Source organism: Hydra vulgaris, chromosome 04 (assembly GCF_038396675.1).
Source record: "Hydra vulgaris chromosome 04, alternate assembly HydraT2T_AEP".
Taxonomy (NCBI): Eukaryota; Metazoa; Cnidaria; class Hydrozoa; order Anthoathecata; family Hydridae; genus Hydra; species Hydra vulgaris.
The window spans coordinates 23,655,673-23,680,000 of NC_088923.1; the positions used below are offsets into that span (position 1 = coordinate 23,655,673).

Sequence of the window (24,328 nt, forward strand, 5' to 3'; positions counted from 1 at the left end):
TTTTCTGCGAGTGTGTCGGTAACTAAATGGAACACCGCTTTCGAATCGGTGCAGATATGCAAAACTTCCATTTTCGAGTTAAGGCCCATATTTAATCCTTTAATCACTGTATCAAGTTTGGACATGTTTATATGCGCTGTGTATGTTTTCTTAACCGACCTGCGTCTTCGATTATATTGCCATTAAACTCGACAACCACGTCTAGTACGATTGAACTAGCATCTACCCAATTTGTTGCCTGACGTTTTTGTCAGGGCGTTTGCTGTTTTTTTAACATACGACAACGCTACACGCAACCAACCACAAACTGGAAGATTTCCTGTCATTCTTCCGCACAAAAAAAAGATATTACGTCTTGTTAACGAATTCGGAATTTCACAAAAATCGTTATCTCTTCTCCAACATAACTTTTTGTTTTCCATTCTGACTTGTAAACCAAGAACTCTTGATCCATCGGATACGCGGACCGCCGGCTTACAATTAAGCCCAAAGATTTCCAAATGATCAAATACGCGACAAACAGGTACTATGTCTTCAACAAAAATATCATTAATGTATGATGACGTTCCTTTCCAGATTGTTTCACCTTGCGATAGCACTTTGTCTAATACCGCTTTCGCTATGACTGGCGCAACGTTTAGTTCGAATCCCAAACGTGTTAAACAAAACTTTGTCCACGGAACACAACATTTTGGTAAGTCCAGAGTTTCTTATCGATTTTTAGTTGCATATAAGTTGAAGATAAATCAATTATTGAAATATTTTTTCCAAACCGTCTCTAGTCTTGAAGTTTGTCAGCACACGCATCTGTGTTCGCAGTGAATGCTTCAATAAACGTGTTCAGCTCCCTGAAGTCTAATACTGGTCGCACTTTTCCTTTGTTTTGCTGCACCACTGCCATGAGAGGAACCAAACCCTTTATTGGACCGTGTTTCTTTAAATCGTACTTTTGAAGCCATTTTTTCTCTATCCACCCTTCAATTTCTTTTTCGTAATTGTGTTTTATGCCAACAGGGATAGTGAATTCAGCAATCTTATTCACTAGAGTTTCAGGTTGAGAATTATTGTTCCATTTCCACGCAATTATCCATTCTCGATTTTGTTTCTTAAACAAAGCTGTGAAATCCCGAGATATTATATTCGTATTACTGACATCTTTTGAAATATCACCTTTTAGTCCAAGTAAACATGATTCGTTTCTTCCCATAAAACAAACATCACGAGTTGCGGATATTGATACTCCACCAAAAGCCACTATTCCATACCCATCAAAAACAATAACAAAGTGGTTTGAAGTCAACTACAAGTGCTTCCACAAAAACTTCATTTTCATTAGGTGTGACAATTCTAGTTCGGCTAACGTTCTTCGTACTGTTGTTGTTGTCAATTAACAGTTACCACGCTAAGTATTTTCTTCGTAATTTTTGGCGCACATTATTTATAAATGATGCAGCAGGTACATTCTGAGTCGATTAACACATTCCGAGAAACGCCATTAATGTTCAACCGTATAGTAGGTAACGCCATTATTGATTGTTTAGGGAGAGAACTGGCGCAAACATCTTCTCCCTCGGCACGTTTTTTGGACACATTCTTGATGTGTCCTTTCTCTTGACACGAGTAAGACAAAACATCGCTTGTCTCCCGTCTTCGACCCGACTTGTTTCGATTACTATTTCTTCGCAGATGACTATCTCTTGCAAAATGAATGGGGAGTTAACATTCGTAACAATTTGGTTGCGTTTGATCTTCAAACAACCTCGGCTCAGCACGTCTGTAGTTTACATACCAGTTCAACTTTTTCCAGCCATTCTGCGACTGATTGTTGATCGTTTCCACTTAACTCCGGAATTAACTTTAAATCAACTTTAGTCGACATTTTAGCCGAAATAGCTTTTTGTTTCACATCAAAAAGAACTTTATAAGTCAAGCGTAAAACGCCTCTCTCTTAACGTAATTCAACATAATTTATATACTAATTCTCTTAATATTTACAATTATGTCTTTACATTATATACAAATACGTCTATATACATATACAATTATTTACAAGTAACTCAAATCGATCGTTACCTTTAAAACAATCATTAACTATAATTACACTTTACAACAAAATACTTGAACTCAAGGGATTTCATTTATTAAAATATTTAAACTAGAGAGACAATTGGAGTTGAGCAATTTGAAAAATTATATCATGAATCAAAAGTAAATCCTTAAATATTTTTTACGTTGTCATAATTATTTGTGATATAACGAAATATGATAAGTGCTAAAAAAACATATAATTAAGATTTACAATCGTAATAAAAGCTTTTATTGATAATGACTATCACAAAAACAACATGTTGTTTTTGTTATATATTTGTCATCAATGTTACAGTATAAAACTAAAGAGCTGAAACACAATCAACCATAAAAACTAGTTTTGTAATGTTACCATCGGCAACTAATGGTAATACCTGTAAACATAATCATTTTTACCTTAATTATGTAGAATTCCAATTTCTCCCTAACTGTTATCTGATGATTAATAGAGTAAATTTCACATCATATAAATTTACTAAATTAAAACCATGTTTCAACAGTAGGCAAACTAATAAAGCAATGACAAACGCAACTAAAAAAAAAAGGAAAATTGTTATGTTTAAAAAAATTATTATATATTAAAAAAATATATATTCATTGAAATGTAATTAATAATAAATACTTATTACAAATACTAAGATTTATACTTAGACTGAAACAAAAAGTGTTTACGGTAAAAATAAATAAATTGAAATACAACAACACCACTTTCAGAGTTGAAAAAGAACCATTTAGTTTGAAAAAATTGATCTTGTTCTTGAACATGCCTTTACTTAACCAGATCATCTTACTTACTTAACCAGACCATCTTACTTAAGGGACTCTTGACTAAAATAAACCTTATTTAGGTAACACAACTTTTTAGGCATTGCTATCCTTCAAAAATCATGTATTCCTTTAAGACTATATATTAGAAAATTAGAAAATGAAAAACTATTTAAATAAGATTTTTTATCAATCATACACTTTTTGCCTACCATAACAAAAAAAAAAAAAAAAAAAAAAAAAAAAAATAAAGTAAAACTAAGTAGTACTAAAAAAAAAAAAGTACTAAAACTACATAAAAAAGGATTATAAATGTTAAAGTCAAAATCTCTTTTAAGTTAAAGTACTACATGGTAAAGTTATTGTGCATTGCGAACAAAACCATTCAACACTCTCACATTCTAAAATAAAATCAGGTATGCGTTCACAAACACGATGAAACCAACATTCACATTTTCCACATTGCACCATATGCCTAAATGTATTAACACATAAAAAACAGTCAAAAAAATGTGAATAAAAGTAATGTGTGTAAATAAAATAAAAGTAATAAGTGCGTGCGTGTGTGTGTGTGTATGTGTGTGTGTGTGTGTAACTAGTTAGATTGAAAAGCTAAAAAATAATTTAAATAATTCACTTACTTATCTTTGACAACTTTATCAGAAGCCATCCAAATTTGCCGACATACGCAATAAAGAGTAAAATTAAATTCTTTTTCTTTGCAAAATCTAGTCAATTTTCCAGTCTTTGGAAACTCATTTAAGTGGTTTTCTATAACACTTTTAAATAAATGGTTTCTCATTTCATCATTTTCAAATGAAATGTAGTGTGGATTTGAGCCGGTACAAGCAATGTGCTGTGCAAACGCCAATGCAAACAAACCACAGTCTACACCATTTGTTTGTTGTTGCACAGGTAAGACTCGTACTTTCAAACTGTCTTTGGTGCACTGCATTATTGCACAAATTTGTCTGACAACATAATTCTTTATTTTGCCCTTAAACATGCTGTCTAACAGAAATACCTCACCTTCAGAGCACCCAAAAGTGCTTATTGTCAGCCAGTGTACATCACCATCATGTAATACCTGTACAAAGGAGCCCTTTACCACACAAAACGACAAATTTTGCCCCAAAACTGGATCCTGCAGACCAGAAACACCAGTTATCATTTTTTGTACCGAATGGATGACATTGTCTGACAACATCTGATGGGTTGTAATATCATTCATATCATCTGATGAGAGTTTTGTCTGAGGAAGTAAAACCAGTTTTTCTACTAAATGTTCATCATTGTTATGTGAAATAACTATCTCATGGTCAACAACAAACCTTTCTTTGTTTACAGGCTCATCAACAATTTTATGTTCAATCGAGTCAACTAAGTAACTCTCTGCTACTATAAACACTTTAGAAGCATTTGATGTTTTTTCTTTTTGTGATCCAACACGCTTAGTTTGAGCTTTTATTGGTTTCCGTACAGGAATAGAAATATGTTTTTTGCTTAATTTATTATTTGTTTGAGTGACAGGAATCCCAGATTCTCTTACTCTTCCTTTGTTTAGTTTGTCTATTAGAGTGGAAAGAGTTTTATGTAACATCACTAGTTCATCAGAGTTTGCCTCAAATTCAAATGATAAGTTCTTAATAGTATTAAGCATCTCCCTAACATCGACACCAGAATAAATGGGAACATGTTTTTTACATATGTCATTCTGATCTTCTACAGTTGTATTTTTTTTTAAAGACAAAGATGACTCTTTTAAAGGTGAAAGTGACTTTGAAAAATTAAAAGGTTTTTTTTCATGGAATATATCATAGTTATCTTCATCTAAATTTAAGAATGGAGAATTTACAGTTTAATTTAAAGTTTTGATAATGTATTCCATGACCAAGCAGGATACTTTTTGAATATAGCAAAAAAATGTTTGCAGGGATAGCCTGTTGATATCCAATCATAACAAGTACATTTTGGCATAATATTTTCATCACCAAAATGCACAAAGTATTTTGTAAAAGAATCAATGGTACTAGATACAGTAAAGATACCATGTTTCATCATTACAACTGTGTTCAAATCCATATAATCAGCAGTAGATTTTCGCAACAAGCAATGCTTAACTAAACTACGAAGGCGATTATATAAATATTTTGGCACCCAACAGCCATATCTCCTGTATCTTGCATCCATTTTGAAGTTGGCATCAGTGTAGCTAAATTGAATAGATAAAACTTTATAAAAATAAAAAGATTATATTAATATCATTACTGTGAACTTTTAAATTGACAATAGTCCCTTTCAAACATCAGTTCAATGACTTAACTTTTCTTTTAAACTAACCTTTCTAGCTTATCAGTGAAGAATTCTTCAATTAACAAAGTTAACATGCCTGTCAAAGAAGAGTTGTTATATTTCTTTAAATAGCAATACTTAAATGACTCATTTTGTCTTTCAACACCATTGTTTGTGTTGCAATTAATTAGAAGACGATTTTGCCTATACCACCAGATCCATCTCTAAACAATAAGAAAGAAATTCTACTTTTACATACCTCACCTTAAAATAATACAAACCAAACCAAATGATTGCCACAAAATGTATTCTCAAATAAAGGTTTAATTATTTAAACTCATGTTTAATAATAAATACCTTTTTTATAGGCATCCAATACATTTCAACATAATGTTTTAATTTAGAAAAACCATCTTGACACCAAAAGTCATAAAACTCTAACGCCTTTATAGCATCTACTTCTTCTTCACAAGATCTTGACCAAGCTATACATCTTAACAATTTTAAAATATCTTCTTTTTTACTAAAACAACCATTGGAAGTTTTTTTTATCCAACGATCCCATGCCTGTTCTCTATGAAAATCGCAGATGAATACTTCACACCCTAATAAGAGAACAAAATTTTATTTAAAATGATTATGAGCTTAAATCGCATGAAATATAAAAAATGATTCTTTTTAAAGAAGTTAATAACTTAAAAATTAAATAAATAAATACAGATTGGAAAAACACACAAAAAAAAAACAGATTCCAAAGCACGTATCTCCTCATTACAATAGTCAGTCATGCAGTATAAAGGTTGAAAATCAAGATTCCAAGATTTGATGACATTAAGTGCTTTTTTTATTGTATCAAAAGTTTCACTTTCAGATACAAATGTTGCAACTATTTGAAAATCAACATTAGTTTTAACAACTAAGAAAAACAATGGTAATGAATATCTAGTGGTCTTATATGTTGCATCTAAAAACACCATTTCATTACCATATTTATTTAGAAGTTTTTTTTGCCAACCAGCTTGATAAACAAACAACAGCTCATCCTTACTATGACTTCTTTTTGGATGGTAATGTATTTTGACAGTGGCGTCAGAAACCTTCCACTCATTTATTTTGTTTTCTAAACAATCCTGATCAATGTTTGAGAATCTGAAAAATTAATAAATCAAAAAACTTTTTGATAAAATGAAACATCTAAAAGTACTAAAAATTAAATAAAAAAATTACCTAAGCTTTTGACGTTCAATGACTATGTGTGTACGAATGATATTATTTCTTGGATAGAACCTTCTGTTGTTAGAAGGAGGCAAATCTTTTTTTCCAAACATATCACAAACCATAATTTTTAAAAGCCTCTTCATCTCACATACATTTGAAACGCCTTGTTTCACAAATTCAGAAATCTTTGTTGACAATCGATGGTCAATTTTCTGAGACAGGAGTTCACTCTAAAAATAGTATTGAGTAACACAAAATGTAACTACTTATCTGCATTCGTACTACTACATCAATTAATAAAACAGTAGCAAGATATGAAAGGTACATATTATTACGCACAAATAATATAAAATTAGTTGTAACTTTGTACATGTATAAAAATCATGCTTAGCATTACTACTAGCATTACAATATGAAAAATATATTTCAAAAATATAGTAATAATAATAATAAAAAGAAGAATTAATGATTAACACAGTTTGCAATATAGTATCAAAGCGCAAAGCAATTACTTTTCCAAGTGGATGATTTCGGTGACATAATAGGCAGTCTATTTCAACTTTAATTTTTCTACAAAATACAAAAGTATTATGCTTCATCAAAGAATTTCGAATATCTCTTGATACTTGGTTTTTGTAATAATTTGTCATGTTGACAACCTGAAAATAAAATGACAGAATTGATCATTCTTTTTATTGTTATAATTTTTCTAATAACAATAGATTCATTAAAAATGTGACTAAAAAAAAAAATTACGGTTTTGTAAAATACCTTTAAACTAGTAAAATATACAATCTCTTTCATGTTAACTTTTGCAGGACATTCAAACTTCTTAGTGTCTTGAATAATCACATATTCACCTCTGTACCAATGATCAAACTTCTGTAATAATAATAACAATAATACAATAATAATATCATATTATTATTATTATTATTATTGTTATTATTATTATTATTACTATTATTATTAGTAGTAGTAGTATAATAAACATAAACATCTACTTTTGTTCTATTTAATTTAAAGAATTTTAAGTGAAATTAAAGAACATTTGTTACAATAATAAATAAGACTATTTAATTGTTACTTTTTGATTTTCTTTTGCATCGATACACTTTTGCTTAGCATTAGAATTCCGATCAACGCCATGATGACAATCAAACCTTTTTGATGACAAAACAACATAAGGCGTATTAAAAAATTCTGGGGATGTTTCCCATAACACTTTGTGCTTGTGTGAAAATATATCTAAAAAATGAAACAAAAGTTACTCAAAAATGTATTTATATAATATTAAACTCATTAAGCTTTAAGCAGTTGAAAACAAATATTTAAAGAGAAATGGAATCAATAGGGTGTCTGTCTAAGAGTTGCTCAACTGCTTTTTAATAAGATGAAAAGGTTAACAGTTTACTTTTATCTCATCAATACACAGTTTAGTCTGTCATTCAAAAGTCATTCGAAGCTTTCATTGACTTTCATTGACCTGATTAAAAACCAGTTTTAAAAGCATATTGGATTACATGAGGTTGCAACTTTTAGTTTTAGGAAGTTTAGGAAATTCTTGTTGCTCACACTGCTTTTTAATAATATCAAGAGGTCACCATTTTACTTTTGGGCCATCCACACACAGTTTTGTCAGATTTATGCAATTGATTGTTGCCAAAGATGTGGTTGTACTCAAGTAAATTTTTTGGGTGGCCCAAAATTTGAGTCAAAGTATTTGTATTCAGCATGATTTAGATAGCTGTTCCAAAACCAAATATTTAGAACTATTTAGAGATTTCCTGATATTTTCTGTTAAAAGTGTAAACGATGCTAAAGACCAAAACTAATAACTAAGTTTTTTTTAGAATAAAACTTAATTTTTTTTCATAATGATTAAATATTAATATATTTGAACAATCTTTTGAGCGATATGATTTTTAAAATAGTAACCTAAAAAAAGAATATTAATACAAAATTAAAAAATTCCCTGACTTTCCCTGATTTTAAACGAAATCAAGCTTTTCCCTATATTTTCCCTGATTATATCTAAATTCCTTTGACTTTCCCTAAACTCCCTGATTCGGTGGCAACGCTGTATGAACTGTTTATTATTTAAACTGTATAGATATAATCATAAGCTGTAAACACAGTAGAGACAAAAAACTCCATAAATTTGAATAACTGATTATTGCAAAGTGTATATCACAACTTAAATAAAGTAACTCTGAACTTTCATTTAGTTTACATTGTTCCAAAACTTTTTACCTGTACTACCAAAATCCTTTGGAGTTGAAAAAGCAGCAAAGCGAACAGTATTATCTATCTCATAGTTATGAAGACACTGATTGGCTTCTTTAACTGAATCACATAAGTAGATATCACTTTTACCTGAAATGTGAAGATCTTATTAATTTCAAAATAAATGCAAAGAAAATATTGTAGAGCAAATAATAACTAAAAATCTTGCAAACTTGAAATTTTTGTTGGTTCATTAACAGATAGAAGATAGTGTTCAGCTTCTTCGACAGAATTGTAAATACAAACCGTTTTTTTATCTAAAATTTGAATTTGCATAAGTCAAAACCATAATTACTTTGAATGTTTTTGATATAAGTAAAAATTAAATATTCAAAAAAAAAAAAGTTAAACAAATCACCCTGAAGACTTAAATCATCTTTTGCCTCATTATTTGATATGTCTGAATCATCGTAATCTGATACATCTGAACTAATAACGTAATGATAAAAATTGATAACAACATTATTGTAATCAATAATTAATATTATTATTATAATATTATAACAATACTACTAAAATAATATGATTATTATAATATTATTATTATAATTGTTATTATTGATTAACCTACTAATAATAATAAATAATAAATTACTACTATTTATTTTATTTATATTAATCAATTAATCAATATATTCTGAATTACATGATTTTACAATTCAAGGATGTTTACAAATAGTATAATTACTAATGATTTGTAAACACCTAATAATAATGAATAATAACATAAGAGTAAAATAATAACAACTATAAAAATCATAACGTTAACAATAATAATAACATTAATAATAACTATCATAATAAAAATGGTATTAATAACAATAAAAATAATGGTATTAATAAAAAAAATGATATTAATAAAAAAAATGATATTAATAAAAAAAATGATATTAATAAAAAATGACGATATTAATAAAAATAAAGGTAATAGCAATAATAACAATGATAATAATAACAATGGTATATTTAAATATATCTATACTTATACACGCACACATACATACATACATACATACATACATGTCACACATACGCTTATATATATACACATAAACACACATACATCTATACACATACTCACATACAAACATATACATATATATATATATATACATATATATATATATATACATATATATATATATATATATATATATATATATATATATATATATATATATATATATATATATATATATATATATATATACATATACACACAACACACATACATACACATATACACACACATTATACATGTACCCATACATATACCCACACATGCATACGTACATACACATTCAATTATTGTACAAGGACGACAAAAAAGCTGTAAAAAAAAATAAAGATTCTTAAAAAAAAAAGGTATAAAATAAAAAATATATACATAAGAGAGTATTTTTTAATAAGACTATTAACAGTGATATATTGCCTTTATTGGAGTTATTATTCTAGTAGCTATCCAAATATTGTTTTTTTAATCTATTGAAAAAATTATAACGAGAAATTGAGTTTTCGGTTTTTCTCTTTTCAAAGAATGAGGGAGATTGTTCCAAGCATTGGTGCACTAATGTTTAATTGATGCGCTGCCAAATTTTATTGTCCTAGTATGTTCTACAAAAATATTGTTGCATGAAGAGGATCATGAAGGAGGAAGTGAGAATGTTTGTTTAAGTTTAACTATAAATAACCAAATTATAACTGATAATCCCCTAATCACTAACTCATTTAATGACTATTTTTCCACAATTGCAGAAAATCTTTCTAAAACAATCATCTCTCCTAGGCATAACCTTAACCACTACCTTAAAAATACTCCTTTTATATAACCCCTGTAACACCACAAGAAATAAATGATTATATATCCAGTATGAACCCTAGAAAAAGCACTGATCCTAATAGCATTCCTACTCAAATATTGATCTTAGCATTGAAAGATTTAAGCTACCCTTTGAGCATTATAATGAATGAATCATTCGAAATTGGAGTGTTTTCTGACTTGTTTGAAGTTGCTGAAGTTGTACCTATTTTTAAAAGTGGATCCAAACTAGATCATTGTAACTATCAACCTATATCTTTACTTTCAAATATTGGCCAACTAATTGAAAGATTCATGTTTAACAGACTAGAAAACTTTTTAAATCAATCTAATAGTTTCTATAGCCTTCAATTTGGCTTCCGCAAAAAGCACTGTACAAATCAAGCACTCATTGATATAACTGTGACAATACGTGAAGCTCTGGATCAAAAATAGTTTGCGGCTGGAGTGTTTGTTGATTTGCAGAAGGCGTTTGATACTGTTGATCATGAGATTTTGCTGACTAAATTAAATCATTATAGTGTCAGAGGAGTTGCTCTCAAATGGTTCAAGTCGTACCTGTATATGCGCTCTCAGTTTGTAAGCATTGGAAACACTTCCTCCAATACTAGGTTTACATGTATTGGTGTTCCACAAGGTTCAATCTTAGGTCCTCTACTCTTCCTCGTTTATATAAACGATCTGCACACATGTGTAAAATTCTCCAAAACATATCATTTTGCTGATGATACCAATTTTCTTATTGTTAGTAAATCTCTTAAAAAACTAAATAAAAATCTTAATCATGACCTTGCATGTTTGGTACAATGGCTACGATCAAACAAAATTATACTAAGTCTGAAATAGTTATCTTTAAATCTCAAAGCAACAAAATTACAGAATAAGCGGTAAAAAAATTAATACCATAAATAAGATCAAATAATATAGGCATTATATTAAATGAAAGTCTATTGTTTCACCGACAAGTAAAAGCAATATCTTCCAAACTAAGTCGAGCTAATAGAATGCTTTCCAAAGGAAGGCATTTTGTCAACTACGAAACATTGATAAATATTTGGCATGCTATATTTAATTCTCACCTAAGGTATGGCTGCCAAATTTCATCTACTCATCTTAAAAATCTTATAAAACTTCAAAATAAATCTATACGAATAGTTCATTTCCAGCCAAGTAATTTTAATCCAGACTTATTGTATAGTTTATCAAATATCTTGAAGTTAGATGAACTCATCTTCTTATTAAACTGTGTTTTTGTGTGGGATATCATTAATAATACCATGCCTATTGCTTACAACAACTATTTTAAATTCACAAGTGATATCCATAATTACAAACTTAGGTCAATATCTTGTTATAAACTAGCTACCTTCAAAAAAACTAGCAAATATGGTATTCAATCAACTAAATACCAATCAATTCACTCTTGGAACTCTCTGCCACTTTCAATAAAAATAAATCTTCCAAACATTACTATAAATGCTTTCATTGCCAATATCAAAAAATTTATCCCTCATAAAAATACTCAATAAAATTCTAACACAGCATTTTCACTATCTTATATCTTCAATTAATTCTGTCTATTTTTCTAAATTATAACAGCTTTTAGTTTTCCCTTATTTTAAACCTATTATCAGTTATCTCTTCTACCACTCCTTACCCTTCTGTTCCATATACGTATATATTTGTATGAACCTGAGTGTGCATTGTGTGTATGTATGTGTATATGTATAATGTGTTTACTTATTTTTTTATATGTGTTTATTTACATTAATGCATATGTGTGATTATGTATATGTATGTATTGTGTGTATGTTTGTATATATATATGTGTGTATGTATATGTATGTATGTATGTATGTATGTATGTATGTATCTGTATATATAAATGTGGGTATATGTATATATGTGTATATGTGTTTATATATATATATATATATATATATATATATATATATATATATATATATATATATATATATATGCATATACATATATATATATATATATATATATATATATATATATATATATATATATATATATATATACACATACACACATACATATATATACACATACACATATATACATACACATATATATACATATACATACACACACACACACACACACACACACACACACACACACACACACACACACACACACACACACACACACACACACACACACACACACACACACACACACACACACATATATATATATAAATATAATGTATGTGTGTGTCTTAAATAAATGTAGGTATTGCTTATATGGTATTATTTATAGTACTTCCTCAAATGACCACTTCTATGCCACATATTGTTATTGTAAAGTATTATTATTTCTATAATTGACATTATTATTTTTATTACTGCTACTGTTGCAAATTACTAATGTTATTATTAAAATTATTATTGTTATTACTACTATTATTATTACAATTATTATTACTGTATTATCATTATTAATTTTATTACTATTATTAATTTACTAATAAGTTTATATACTTTTACAAATTTACGGATAATATTTGTAGGTCGTCACGTTTTTGTCAGTTACATAACTGTTTGTGACTGATCCTAGCTTTGTATTAATTTTATTTTATAAAGTAAAATAAATGATTGATTGATTATTGTCAATAATCAATCAATTGATTGATTATTGTCAATAATCATTTATGTCAATAATATTGACAATAAGTGCAATTTTTTGTGTAAGTCACGCTTATTGACAATAAGAATAAAAAACTTATACAAACTGGAAAAATCCTTACAACGGCTTATTAAACTTTAGAATTAACATATACCTTGTCATTTCTATATCCATTTAAAACTTTTTTTAATTATAAAACTATAATTTTATTATTTTTTAGCTTACGAGCACGCTGTCAATAACAAGCTTTATAATGATGGAATAATTTAAATAAAATTTGCATAACTTAATTTAAATAATACACGCATAATTACGTATTTTTGTCATTGGACTTTGATCGTATTCTGAGTGATACTTTCTTGCGCTGACCAAAAATAACAGGCAACCGCTAACAACAACAATCTTTTTGTGCAGGTTCGGAAGTCCGGAAACGAGAAAAAACAGTATGAAAGAGTTAAAACAATGCGCTATTGTTCGCTTCCAAACTATATCTTTCTTATAACTATGTTGAAACAAACAAAAAAAGTTATCCTAGATGTTCGGGATATGTATGAAGTTTATTGTGCCCTTTAACATTCCTTTTCGTGAGGTTTAATAAAAGTATCTATTTATCGATAAAAAAAACGTAATAAAACGTATTGATTTAAAATTAGCTTCAAGATTTTAGTAAATGACATTATCTGTAAAATAATTTGTCTAAATTATATACGGCTACTTGTCAAATCTCAGAAGTTTTGAATGAGAATAAATATGTTAATTAACATTTTACATTCTAAAATTATCGGTTCTAAAGTTTCAAATCATTTTAAGTAGTGATTTAAAAAAGACTCTTTCAAAAGACTTTTAAAAATATATATGAATTTTACGTATTTCAACTTCAAATTCTTAAGTATTCGCATAAAGTTAAAAAATTAAACCAGAGTAATAACATGAAATAAATTTAAAAAAAGAGGTTTGTAAATTAAAATAAAACGCAAAACGTCTCCTTTTTTTAGCTGGCTCTCCATTTCTTAAATTGAATTTTGGTTTTTCAAAAAATAAAAGGTTGCGTCATGGTTTTAAAAGTATAACACAATTCTTCATACTTATCTTATAAGTTACCTTTGCTTTTTAGGTTCCATGTAATATTTATATAAATATTTCTATAGATAACACTTACTGATATCCATTTGTTTTTTTATTTAAAATTATTAAAAACTTCAATCTTTGAATTTTTTAGATCTGTTATTTATTACTTGATTATTTTTTAGTTCGTACTATTATATTCAAATATTTTTTGAAAAAAACCTTATCGCCTATCCCACTAAAACGTATTTAAATTCCCGTAACATAAGAAATATACAAAAAATATAAGAAGTAAAAAAAACAATAAACCAATACAATTAAAAGGAAAAGTAGTTAAAAATAAAACTGAGAAGTTACCATTAAAAATAAATCCTATATTGACTTTTTTCTCTATTTGAAAGTTAATTTCATAATAAATTAAATAAATTTTTAGAAAAACATCCAAAGATGTATAGGGGAGAATGGGGCATCATGATACATGGGGCACCATGTATCATAGTAATTGTAAAGCCATCTAAAGAGTTGCAACAACCACTTTCATATGGTGAAACAATTACTACTAGAGCTATGCTTTGACTAAAAAAATTATATTATTTGACATTATGAGGTCTGATTTTTGGTCAAACTTGGTTGTTTTTTTTGATGACAAAATAATTTTTTACTTTTTAAATTTGCTAAGTTTTAACACATGTTATTCAATGCGTCAGTCGGCGCGTAACTTCATTTTATAAACTACAATCCACTTCATCTTACTTCATTTCTTACTTCATTTCTTACTTCATTTCTTACTTCATTTAACAAAGCGAAAAAATAAGTAGTAAAAGTAAAGTAATTGTTTTATTTTAGAAAGTATGGGGGGGGGGGGGGGTTACTTGATACAGCGTTAGTGGGGCCCTAAAATTGTAGAACATTACTCCATTGTTTAATAAACCATTCTAAAAGTTATTTATTTTAACATTTACATACAAATTTTAAAACTTTTATGTAAATATAACACTAGGAGATCCGATTTTGATACAAAACCGTTTTTTTATTGACGCTCAAGATTGACATTTAAAACATTATATAATCTGGAATTCTAAAATGTGATTCGGACCATCGGATGCATTATTTGTGTTATAATTAATAACTTGTTTGTCTTTCAAGTAAAAATGTGTATTTTCTTTAAGTTTTATACTTTTTATTTACTTTTTAAATGATGCTCATACCCAGCAAACATGCTTTAGCGGGAATTTCAGTGGACCTATATAGGCATTTTGATCCGATAGCGTTTTAATTAGATGATACCCGCTAATTGCTGCATATAAATTTACGCTAATTGTACTAATTTCTGCTATCACCACAAAAAGTCGATTCAAAAAATAAAAAGCAACTTTAACTTCACTTCTTACATCTTAGAAATCTTATATGTATGCTCACACTATTAAATCTTTTAGTATGTTCATATTATTTAAAATATACTTAGTATGTTACACAATATATTTAGTATGTTCATATTATTTAAAATATAAATAATTATACTAAAAGATCTCCATGTAAGAAGCGAAGTTAAAGTTGCTTTTTATTTTTTGAATCTACGTTTTGTGGTGATAGCAGAAATTAGTACAATTAGCGTAAATTTATATGCAGCAACTAGCGGGTATCATCTAATTGAAACGCTATTCAATTTTTTGTTTTGTTAAAATATTATCATCACGCATGAATAAATTTGTGGGGTAAAATTTCGCTGCTAAAATAATAAAACTTATTTTTTGAATCGATTTACAAAGAAACTTGAAAAAAAATTAAAAATCATTTCATTAATCATACATTTTTGGCATATATAATAATGTCATATACGAATCATAAATTTTTAGCATTTGGGGTAGATTATCGTAAAATGAGGGCCTAAGTAATATAATATTTCAATAATCTACCCTAAATGCTAAAAATTTATGGTTTGCATATAACATTATTATATATGCCAAAATCGTGTGATTAATGAAATTATTTTAAACTTTTATTCAAGCATTTTTGTAAGAAAAGCAATTTTCATTCTTTTAAGTCCAAAACAAAAACTTTGCAACGCAGTGTTTACAAATAAGTTATTAAATTAATATTTACAAACTCTTTTTCCAAAAGGGTGAGATGTTCTTGTTAAAAACAGTTCACTAGTATTTGTTAGATAATGAACATATTACACGAACATAATATAAGATTTAAAAGATGGGTGTTTTGGAGTTTAAAACCAAACATTAACCGTTTAGTTTTTTGTTTTTTTTTAGTTTTCGCCGGTTTTAAACAATGCAAGCTAGAAAATTTTTGTTCAACTTTAAATACCTGGCAGGCTTTTCGTCAATGGGAACAAAAAAATTTTTAAATAACTTCAATTTCAAGTAACTGAAGGGTGTTTACATAAGTATTTAAAATTGTAAAGTTGCTTCAAATAAGCGTTCTAAGGAACTTTTCAACCTTTATTTAAAGAAAATAATTCTGACTAAACCACAGGCTCGTAGCAACTGGGGGGAGGGGTGTGTGGCAGCAGGGGCTCCCCCCCCTCAATAATTTTTTAAATAAACAATTTTGAAAAAAGTTGAATAAAAAATGACTTAAAAAAAAGTCTTAAAAACTATTTAGGGGCCCCTTAATCCAGAGCTAACCCCCCCTCCCCGAAAAAAAAACGAAAAAACTTTTTGTCCTTACGGGCCTGACCCAGAATATCATTTCGTTACTATAGATACATGGTGTAAGTTCAAAACTTTAAAAAAATTATAGAAAAGCTGGTTATAAAACCGTTTTTAAATTTGGGTCTAACTTAGAGTCGTTGTTCAAATCTAAAAACAAAACTGAGCTACCAAATTTTAGCCAACCAGTTGTTTATAAAGTTGGATGCAGTTGTACAAAATCATATATAGGTAAATAAAGGTAAGTTAAAAACTTTTAAAAAAAATATCATAACATAAAAATCTATTTAAGATTGTTAATGGGATTCCTTTCCAGTGGGCACCAAGCATAAAAAGAAAACATTTAAACGTCTTTTGAACACTGTGAACGTTTTTTGAATGTTTTTGACGTCTAAGGATTCAAAAAGCGTCTTTTTTAGGTCCTGTCCTGAGTTGGGAGTATTTAATCATTAAAAAACTGTACCATGGAAAAATAAACTGATATAATATATAATTGGTAACTTTATGATAAAGCCAGTGGCTTTACTATAAATTATAAAACAAGGTAAAACAAAATAAAACAAGACAATATAAAAGTAGTGGCTTTAAGCCACTACTTTTATAATGTCTTGTTTTATATTATAAAATTTATCCATAAATCATCAATCATAATCCATTTATTTTATATTAGAAAGTTAACGTAATCAAATCTTATTGATATAAATCTAAAAGACGGTCAATATGTTTTAAAACTAATGAATTTTTCTAAAAATTGATGCTACTGTGGCGTTTATTCCTTTAGCTTTTAACGATTTTGTTTAAAATATAATAACGCTATTTTCTGAGTATCCATAGTGATAGTATCTAAAAATTAATAGCAATAAACTTAAAAATTAAAAGTTAAATACTATGACTATGGAATATCTGAATACGGTTTTTGTCTTGAGTATCCATATAGTCCAAAATAAAAAAAATATAAGCAAATAATATTAGTAACAGCAACAGGTAAATTGGTTTGTAGTTTTTTCTCATTATAGACATATCTTACAATGCTTTTTCAGCTTAATGCAAATTAAATTAAGGGCCCACATCTCATAACGCCCATGAGGTGTGAGCTCAAATTAAGGACAAAAGCTCCGTCCCCAACTCTTTTTTTTTATTATGTAGTGATAATCCTGTAGAAAGTAATGCATGAGGAAGAGTGGTGGGAAAAAAAATACGCTGCATCTATAATTAGTATTTTTGTGGTTGTTTAATCTACCAATTGTTAATTGATAATGCAAGCTTAGTTAAATTTTTTTGGAAATATATACTTTTTTTAAACATTTTGTTTTGTTGTAATGCATAAATAAATTGTTTTTCAGTTAAAACATGAGGTCTATTTTTTCCATTTTTAATTCAATTTTTTAGATTAATCAGATGACGTGTTTATTCAATATACACATACAGTTAAAAACTATTAAAAATTGTTATGCTTTGTTAATTTAGTTATATATGTGTAAACAAAAATATCTTTAATTTTAAAAAGCTACTAGGCATTTGTTTAAACCACAATCCGTCATGATTCGTATTTTATCTGAGTGAATGAAAGTCTATGCAAAACCTAACGTAAACTTCAAATTATATACCTACTCATACACAATGGCGCAGGTAGATGGAACTCGTTGTACACTGGAAGAAACAATAGTTGAACGAGACCTTAGGATTATCGTTTCCAATGACTTAAAGGTCAAAACTCAAGTTGAAACAGCCGTCTCAATTGCGAATCAAATGTTCAATTATCTCTGAAAAACTTTTCGTAGCCGCAGACTAGTTTTATGGAAAATACTGTACCTTGCATACATTTGTCCACATCTAGATTTTGAAATACAGATCTGGTCTCCTCACCTAAAAAAAGATATTGTAATGATGGAGAAAGTGCAAAGGGGTGTAACAAAAATAATATCTGTGATAAAACATTTACCATATGATAAAAGATTACAAAAGCTGAAACTAACATTGCTTGAGGATCGCAGGAAACGAGGCGACTTAATCCAGCAGTTTAAACTTACTCAACAGATTGACGAAGTTAACTTTCATTTCCCTCAAATTCTACTAAGTTCAACAACAAATTACAATCTTCGTGGACACAACCAGTGATTAATGCCTCAACTACTCAAGGGTTGCATTGAACGAGAAAACTTTTTTACAATTAGAGTAACAAAACACTGAAACACTCGTTCACAGCAAGCAGTTGATTCACCATCTGTACATTTATTTAAAGAATTTTTCTTGTGACTTTCTTGACCAGCTGCTTTCTGCAGCTTAACCTGGGTCAACATAGAGGAGCCTGATGTAGCTCCTCTTCATTGGTTTAAAATTACATTTACCCTACAAGATGTACACAGTACTGTTTTTGTATTCTTCAGTATAAACATGATAGGGCACGGGTTATTTTTAATGCTCACTTGTATTTATATGGACTTATACTAATTTTGAAATAAATAGATAAATAAATAAATATAAATTATTAAAAATAATATCAAATGTTTCAGATATACTTTTAGTTTCAGGTATAATTTTAACAAGTCTTATTTTTGTCTTTCTAGTTTTATCTAGATCCCCCAAGAAGTCCTTTCGATCTTATCACTAAGCACCGCAGATGAGCATTTATTTGGAAGATTTTTCTTAACTTTAAGTTTTTCCGGAAAGTCAAAACGTCCTCTATACATATAAAAGTTTAGGAATATTTATTTTTAATATACATGTTTTTAAAACTTTTTCGCTCATCACTCATACTAAAATTAAAAAGAATTTATGTCTGAATTATTTTCTGCTGACATAAAATATGTCAGACATATTTTCTATTGACATATTTTGACACAATTTTATGTCTGAATCATTTGCTGTTTGATATTTTTGAAGAAAAAATCAATCTAACAAATTTATTCAGCTTAATTTACAGAGTTAAGTGAAAAAGTTTAACAAATTTGTTGCTTTTTTGCAATCAATTATGCTTCATAAAACTTTTATTTTAAATCTTTTAAGCAAACATCTGTTGTTTCATAAAAGTCTTTTTCTTCCCTTTTTAGCGATCTATCATTTGTATCATAGTATTGACTAAGTATTTTTAGCGATGTACCATATGATAGTATCGACTAGTATTGATGCATCATTTGATTGTATTTGATAGTATCGATTAGTATATATTAGTATTGGCAATTTCCCTTATTAGAATGTAAAAACCATCTCAAGCTGAGTTTTTACTACTGAAAGTGGTTTTTATTAGTATGACTAAACTTAAAATTATTCTTTTGATTAAAATAATAATTAAAAAAAATATTTTCAGTTATTTTTAATTAATAGTTGATTCATTTAATAAATTATTTTCCATTTTTGACTTTAAATCGTAAGGAAAACGGAAAAAATAATTATTTCAATATATATTTCACTCAAAACATTTTATGCAAGATTTATGGCAGTTAATTATGCAGTTATAATGCAATGGTCAATTATTTTATTATTATATAAATCATAACTATTACATCTATAAGTATATTATTCGTAACTAGTTATAAATTATTACCAGTTATTTTTCTCTTTATGATTTTAATGAGCTGAGTATAATTTTTGCAAAATATTTCAAATTCTTTGCTTAAATGAATTTAATTTGGCACGAATTTTTTGAAATTGAAGAGCACAATGGAAAAAACAGCAGAGTCACATTTTTCACATTTTGAGAAAACCTAAATTAAAGGTTTGAAACCTTTTTATTACAAATTATGTCAGAAACTGTCAATTCTTTTAATTTTTAAGGGAAGGTCATCCATTTAAGCATCAAATTTTAACAAATAAATATTCTGAAAATCATGTTAGCTCATAGAAAATTTTGTTTTTTCAAAATGTGTTCAGATTGGACTCTGCTGTTTTTTCCGTTGATTAGGACTTTGCCTGTTTTTCTATTGTAACACATAAGAAATAACTATATAAAACCATTAAATTTTAAAATTTTTTTATTTTAAACAAATAAAAAAATAAAAAATGCATGAACATTCACTGGTCTTGACCCTCATCTTCAACTTTATCGTCATACGGCAGAGCATCACAGAATGCCTCATTGGTGGTAAATTTTTTGAGGACTTGGAGGTCTTTGTACTTTGCAGCTGATATAGCCAGTCTGTCTTCATACAAAGCTACTGGCACTGCTGTGCATACTGAAAAATTGTTTTTTCTCGTTGGAACAATGATGTTTGTTTTCAAGAAAATACCGTTCCATGAGTCTCTGTGACAAACGGTCCCTGGACCTTCATCCTTGTTAAAAACCATTTCCCGAATGGGGCGCGTGGGGAACGGGCAGCCTTTCTTATACAATGGCCTTAGAAAGCCGGAGAAGTTTTTGACCAGATCCTGTTTAACATCATTCACGTTAAATGGTGTAGGATGTTTTCGTGCTTCACTAAATATTTTTATCCAGTCTTCTGGAACACTAGCACTAGACTTTGTATTTACTGGACCCATGTCCCTGTCACACTCCATATAAGAATGTCCGCACTCAGGGAATGTCACTGTCACTGAGGTAAACCTTTTTCTATGGTGCACTATATAATCTAAAAACCGAATCAGGGTAAAGTTCTTATTCTGTCCTGAGCAGGAATCGCAGAATAGTTCAAGGTGAGTAACCTCTTCGCTGACCTTGGTTGTGATGTGGTCATACAGGAAAGAAGCCACCTCATCTGAACCTTTCCTAGCGACAGTCTCATCATAGCAGTAAAGAAAAACATCATCAGTTGATAGTTGGTGAATGTTAAATGATTGGTGTGTGAGCTTTCTGTTGTAGTAAAAGTCATTGGTGGACTTGTTGGGTAGGTTGACATTTTTTTGGTAGTCAAACGTAAAGGCCTCAAGATGAGGTGTAATCTTGGCCCTTCGCTTAGCGTCTCTTTTTCTCCGGTAGAATGTGTCAGCCTTTCGCTGGTGGAGATCGTTTTGAAATTTTAACTGCTTCAGGTCCCTTATGAGGACTTCATTTGTTGGGTCTGATTCAAGAGTCTTTGTAGCAATTTCTATTTTTGCCAAGAACTGGTCGCAGGCTGAGCAAGTGTCGGTTCTTGGGTACCCAAAGCCAATGTTAAAATCGTTGTTGAATATATGCCTGTATGACTCATACACTAAACTGTCTCCTGGCCACTTCTCTTGATATAAATCAAACATCTTGGAGATGCTGAGTTCTTCTGGCAGGTACAGCCGTCTCGTCTTCTATTGTGAGTAATGAGACTGCCGACCCCTAAACGAAGAGATGTGGTCTCTTATTCTCTGCCGCAGTTCATCAGATACTTTGTGATGACTGCCATGCTTTCCTCGTCCATCAACAGGAGGCAGGCCTGGGGTGAGTAAAAAAAATTAAAAAAAAATTAAAAAAAAGTTATAAAAATACATGTTCAGAGAATAACAGCACACTTTATAAATTTCAACATTTCTTTTTAAATATTGAAAAATATTAATATATAGACAAGAAAGGATTATAGAAAAATGTGCATTTTTTTTACATTAACTATGATAAGAAAAAATAGCTTTTTTATTCCACAAACTGAAACAAAAAACTATTGCTAATAGTATAAGTTACCTGTAGTAGCAAGACTTCTCTTGATAGTCTCAAGTCTCCCTTTCTTAATTCCAAAGATGGAGATGAAGGCTTGAAAGCAAACATAGGCAAATGAATCTGGGTCAACATCATCTGTACTCTTCAAGAATACTTTATAGTGATAGCTGTGACTGTTTGCACTTTTAGGCTCTTCCTTTCGAGGTCTTTTTCGGCTAATCTCCGCGACTGTGATCAGTGAAGCAAGATAGGAATCCTGTAAAAAGAAGCAATATAAGATTATTAACGCAACCGGTCACACATCTTTGGAAACACAAGCATTTTTATAAAATTTAAAAATATATAAGCCTACCTACTTTGTTAGAATTAATAAATTTCACTGCTTTGTGCTAGGACCTACTCAGAAAGTTGAACATAATAGAATGATCGATTTTATCAAGAATTGTCTATAGATAGTTGAACATAATGGAATTATCGATTTTATAAAGAAGTTTTTTTTTATTAGATAGACGTCTAGGCTTGTTGGTATGCTGCGTTCAAATAGAACAATGAACTGTGATATTGGGTCCACTCCACTAAAAAACTAAGTTAAAAATGCCTATTAAACTACAATACCAGCCTTGGGTATCATAACACAGTAATACAACCAGATGTCTACCATGGTTATGATTCAGATGTACAGGTCTAGCTATTCTAGACCTTACGAAATTTGAATGAAAATGAGAATGAGAAACTCTTTGTCTTATTTAATCAACATGTTCATGGTGGAATAACAGGTGCATTAAAATTATGAATCTAGGTCTAGACCTAAATCTAGAGCTAGTATTATAAATAAAAAAATAGTCTAGAACTATATTTAAAGAGTTTAATTTAAAACTTAAAAGAAGAACTCACCGGAGCATCCTTTGTTGGTAATGCATTGAATGACTCGAGGAGCAAGGCTCTATTCTCTTCTTTGACTGTTTGAAAGCATTTAAGTCTTATACATTTACAGTCAGGGCCAGTTACATGAGATGACAACCTCTGTTTCTTTGCTATGTCTTTCTTACTGCCATTTTTCTTTCTCTTTTTTGGCTTGTCTGTAACAATAGGTGTAGCATCGTAGTCAGCCATTTTGTTTTAGTATAGATTCTTTGTGTACTGGTTACTCAAATGAGCTTGTGTACTGGAACTCAAATGAGCTTAATAAAAACACCCTATTTTGATCCTTATGAATTTAAAATCAAAAAAGATTTAAATTTACTTTCTATATTACACTTAAACATAAGAAGCATGCGGCAAAATTTTGAAAAGTTTAAAGAATTTCTATCTATTATAAATTACACGTTCGACGTCATATCTCTGTCAGAGACTTGGCATGATTCAGAATGTCCTCTAGAGTTGAATTCTAATTATAGTTTGGCAAATTACAAACTCATTAGCTAACCAGGAGGAAGCAATAAAAAAGGCTGAGGCATAGGTGTTTACGTGCTCAAAAAAAATTTAAAATAAAAAAGCCATTAAGTGTAGCAAATAATAATTATGAAATAATTAAATATATGAAGATCACAATGGAAATCAAAACGGCAGAGTCACATATAACGTTATTATATGGACCCTGCCTTTTCTTTCCTTGTCACTGGTGGACACTGCTGTTTTTTCCATTGTATACCATATTTTCTTATTCCATTTTACCATAGACTATGTCGGTTTTTTCATTTGAAACTAGGCTTAAAAGAAGCATTTTTCAATGCTTTATTACCCAAGAGCCATTACTGAAAAATTATAAAAATGTGACTCTGCCGTTTTTTCCATTGTGGTCTTCAATTCTGTGAACCTTTTTTTTCATAGAATCTTTTGAATTTAATTTTTCCTAATGAAATCTTTTTCAGGATCAACTTATAATTAAAAATAACTGAAAAAGTTGTTTTTCTTTAT

At 29.0% G+C, this 24,328-nt stretch overlaps 2 protein-coding genes across 2 annotated transcripts; both read right to left on the reverse strand.

Annotated features, from left to right (window-relative positions):
• Nucleotides 1-3,179: 3,179 nt before the first annotated feature.
• On the reverse strand, nt 3,180-4,688 carry LOC136079668 (uncharacterized). Its single transcript, XM_065795835.1, has 2 exons — nt 3,495-4,688; nt 3,180-3,328 (listed from the first exon to the last, which is right to left on the reverse strand). Exons 1-2 carry the CDS (start codon nt 4,511-4,513, stop codon nt 3,187-3,189), a joined length of 1,161 nt encoding a protein of 386 aa, XP_065651907.1. The 5' UTR covers nt 4,514-4,688; the 3' UTR covers nt 3,180-3,186.
• On the reverse strand, nt 4,688-8,731 carry LOC136079667 (uncharacterized). Its single transcript, XM_065795834.1, has 9 exons — nt 8,617-8,731; nt 7,451-7,611; nt 7,135-7,245; nt 6,876-7,022; nt 6,373-6,593; nt 6,131-6,294; nt 5,503-5,750; nt 5,194-5,369; nt 4,688-5,065 (listed from the first exon to the last, which is right to left on the reverse strand). Exons 3-9 carry the CDS (start codon nt 7,165-7,167, stop codon nt 4,717-4,719), a joined length of 1,338 nt encoding a protein of 445 aa, XP_065651906.1. The 5' UTR covers nt 7,168-7,245; nt 7,451-7,611; nt 8,617-8,731; the 3' UTR covers nt 4,688-4,716.
• Nucleotides 8,732-24,328: the final 15,597 nt, after the last annotated feature.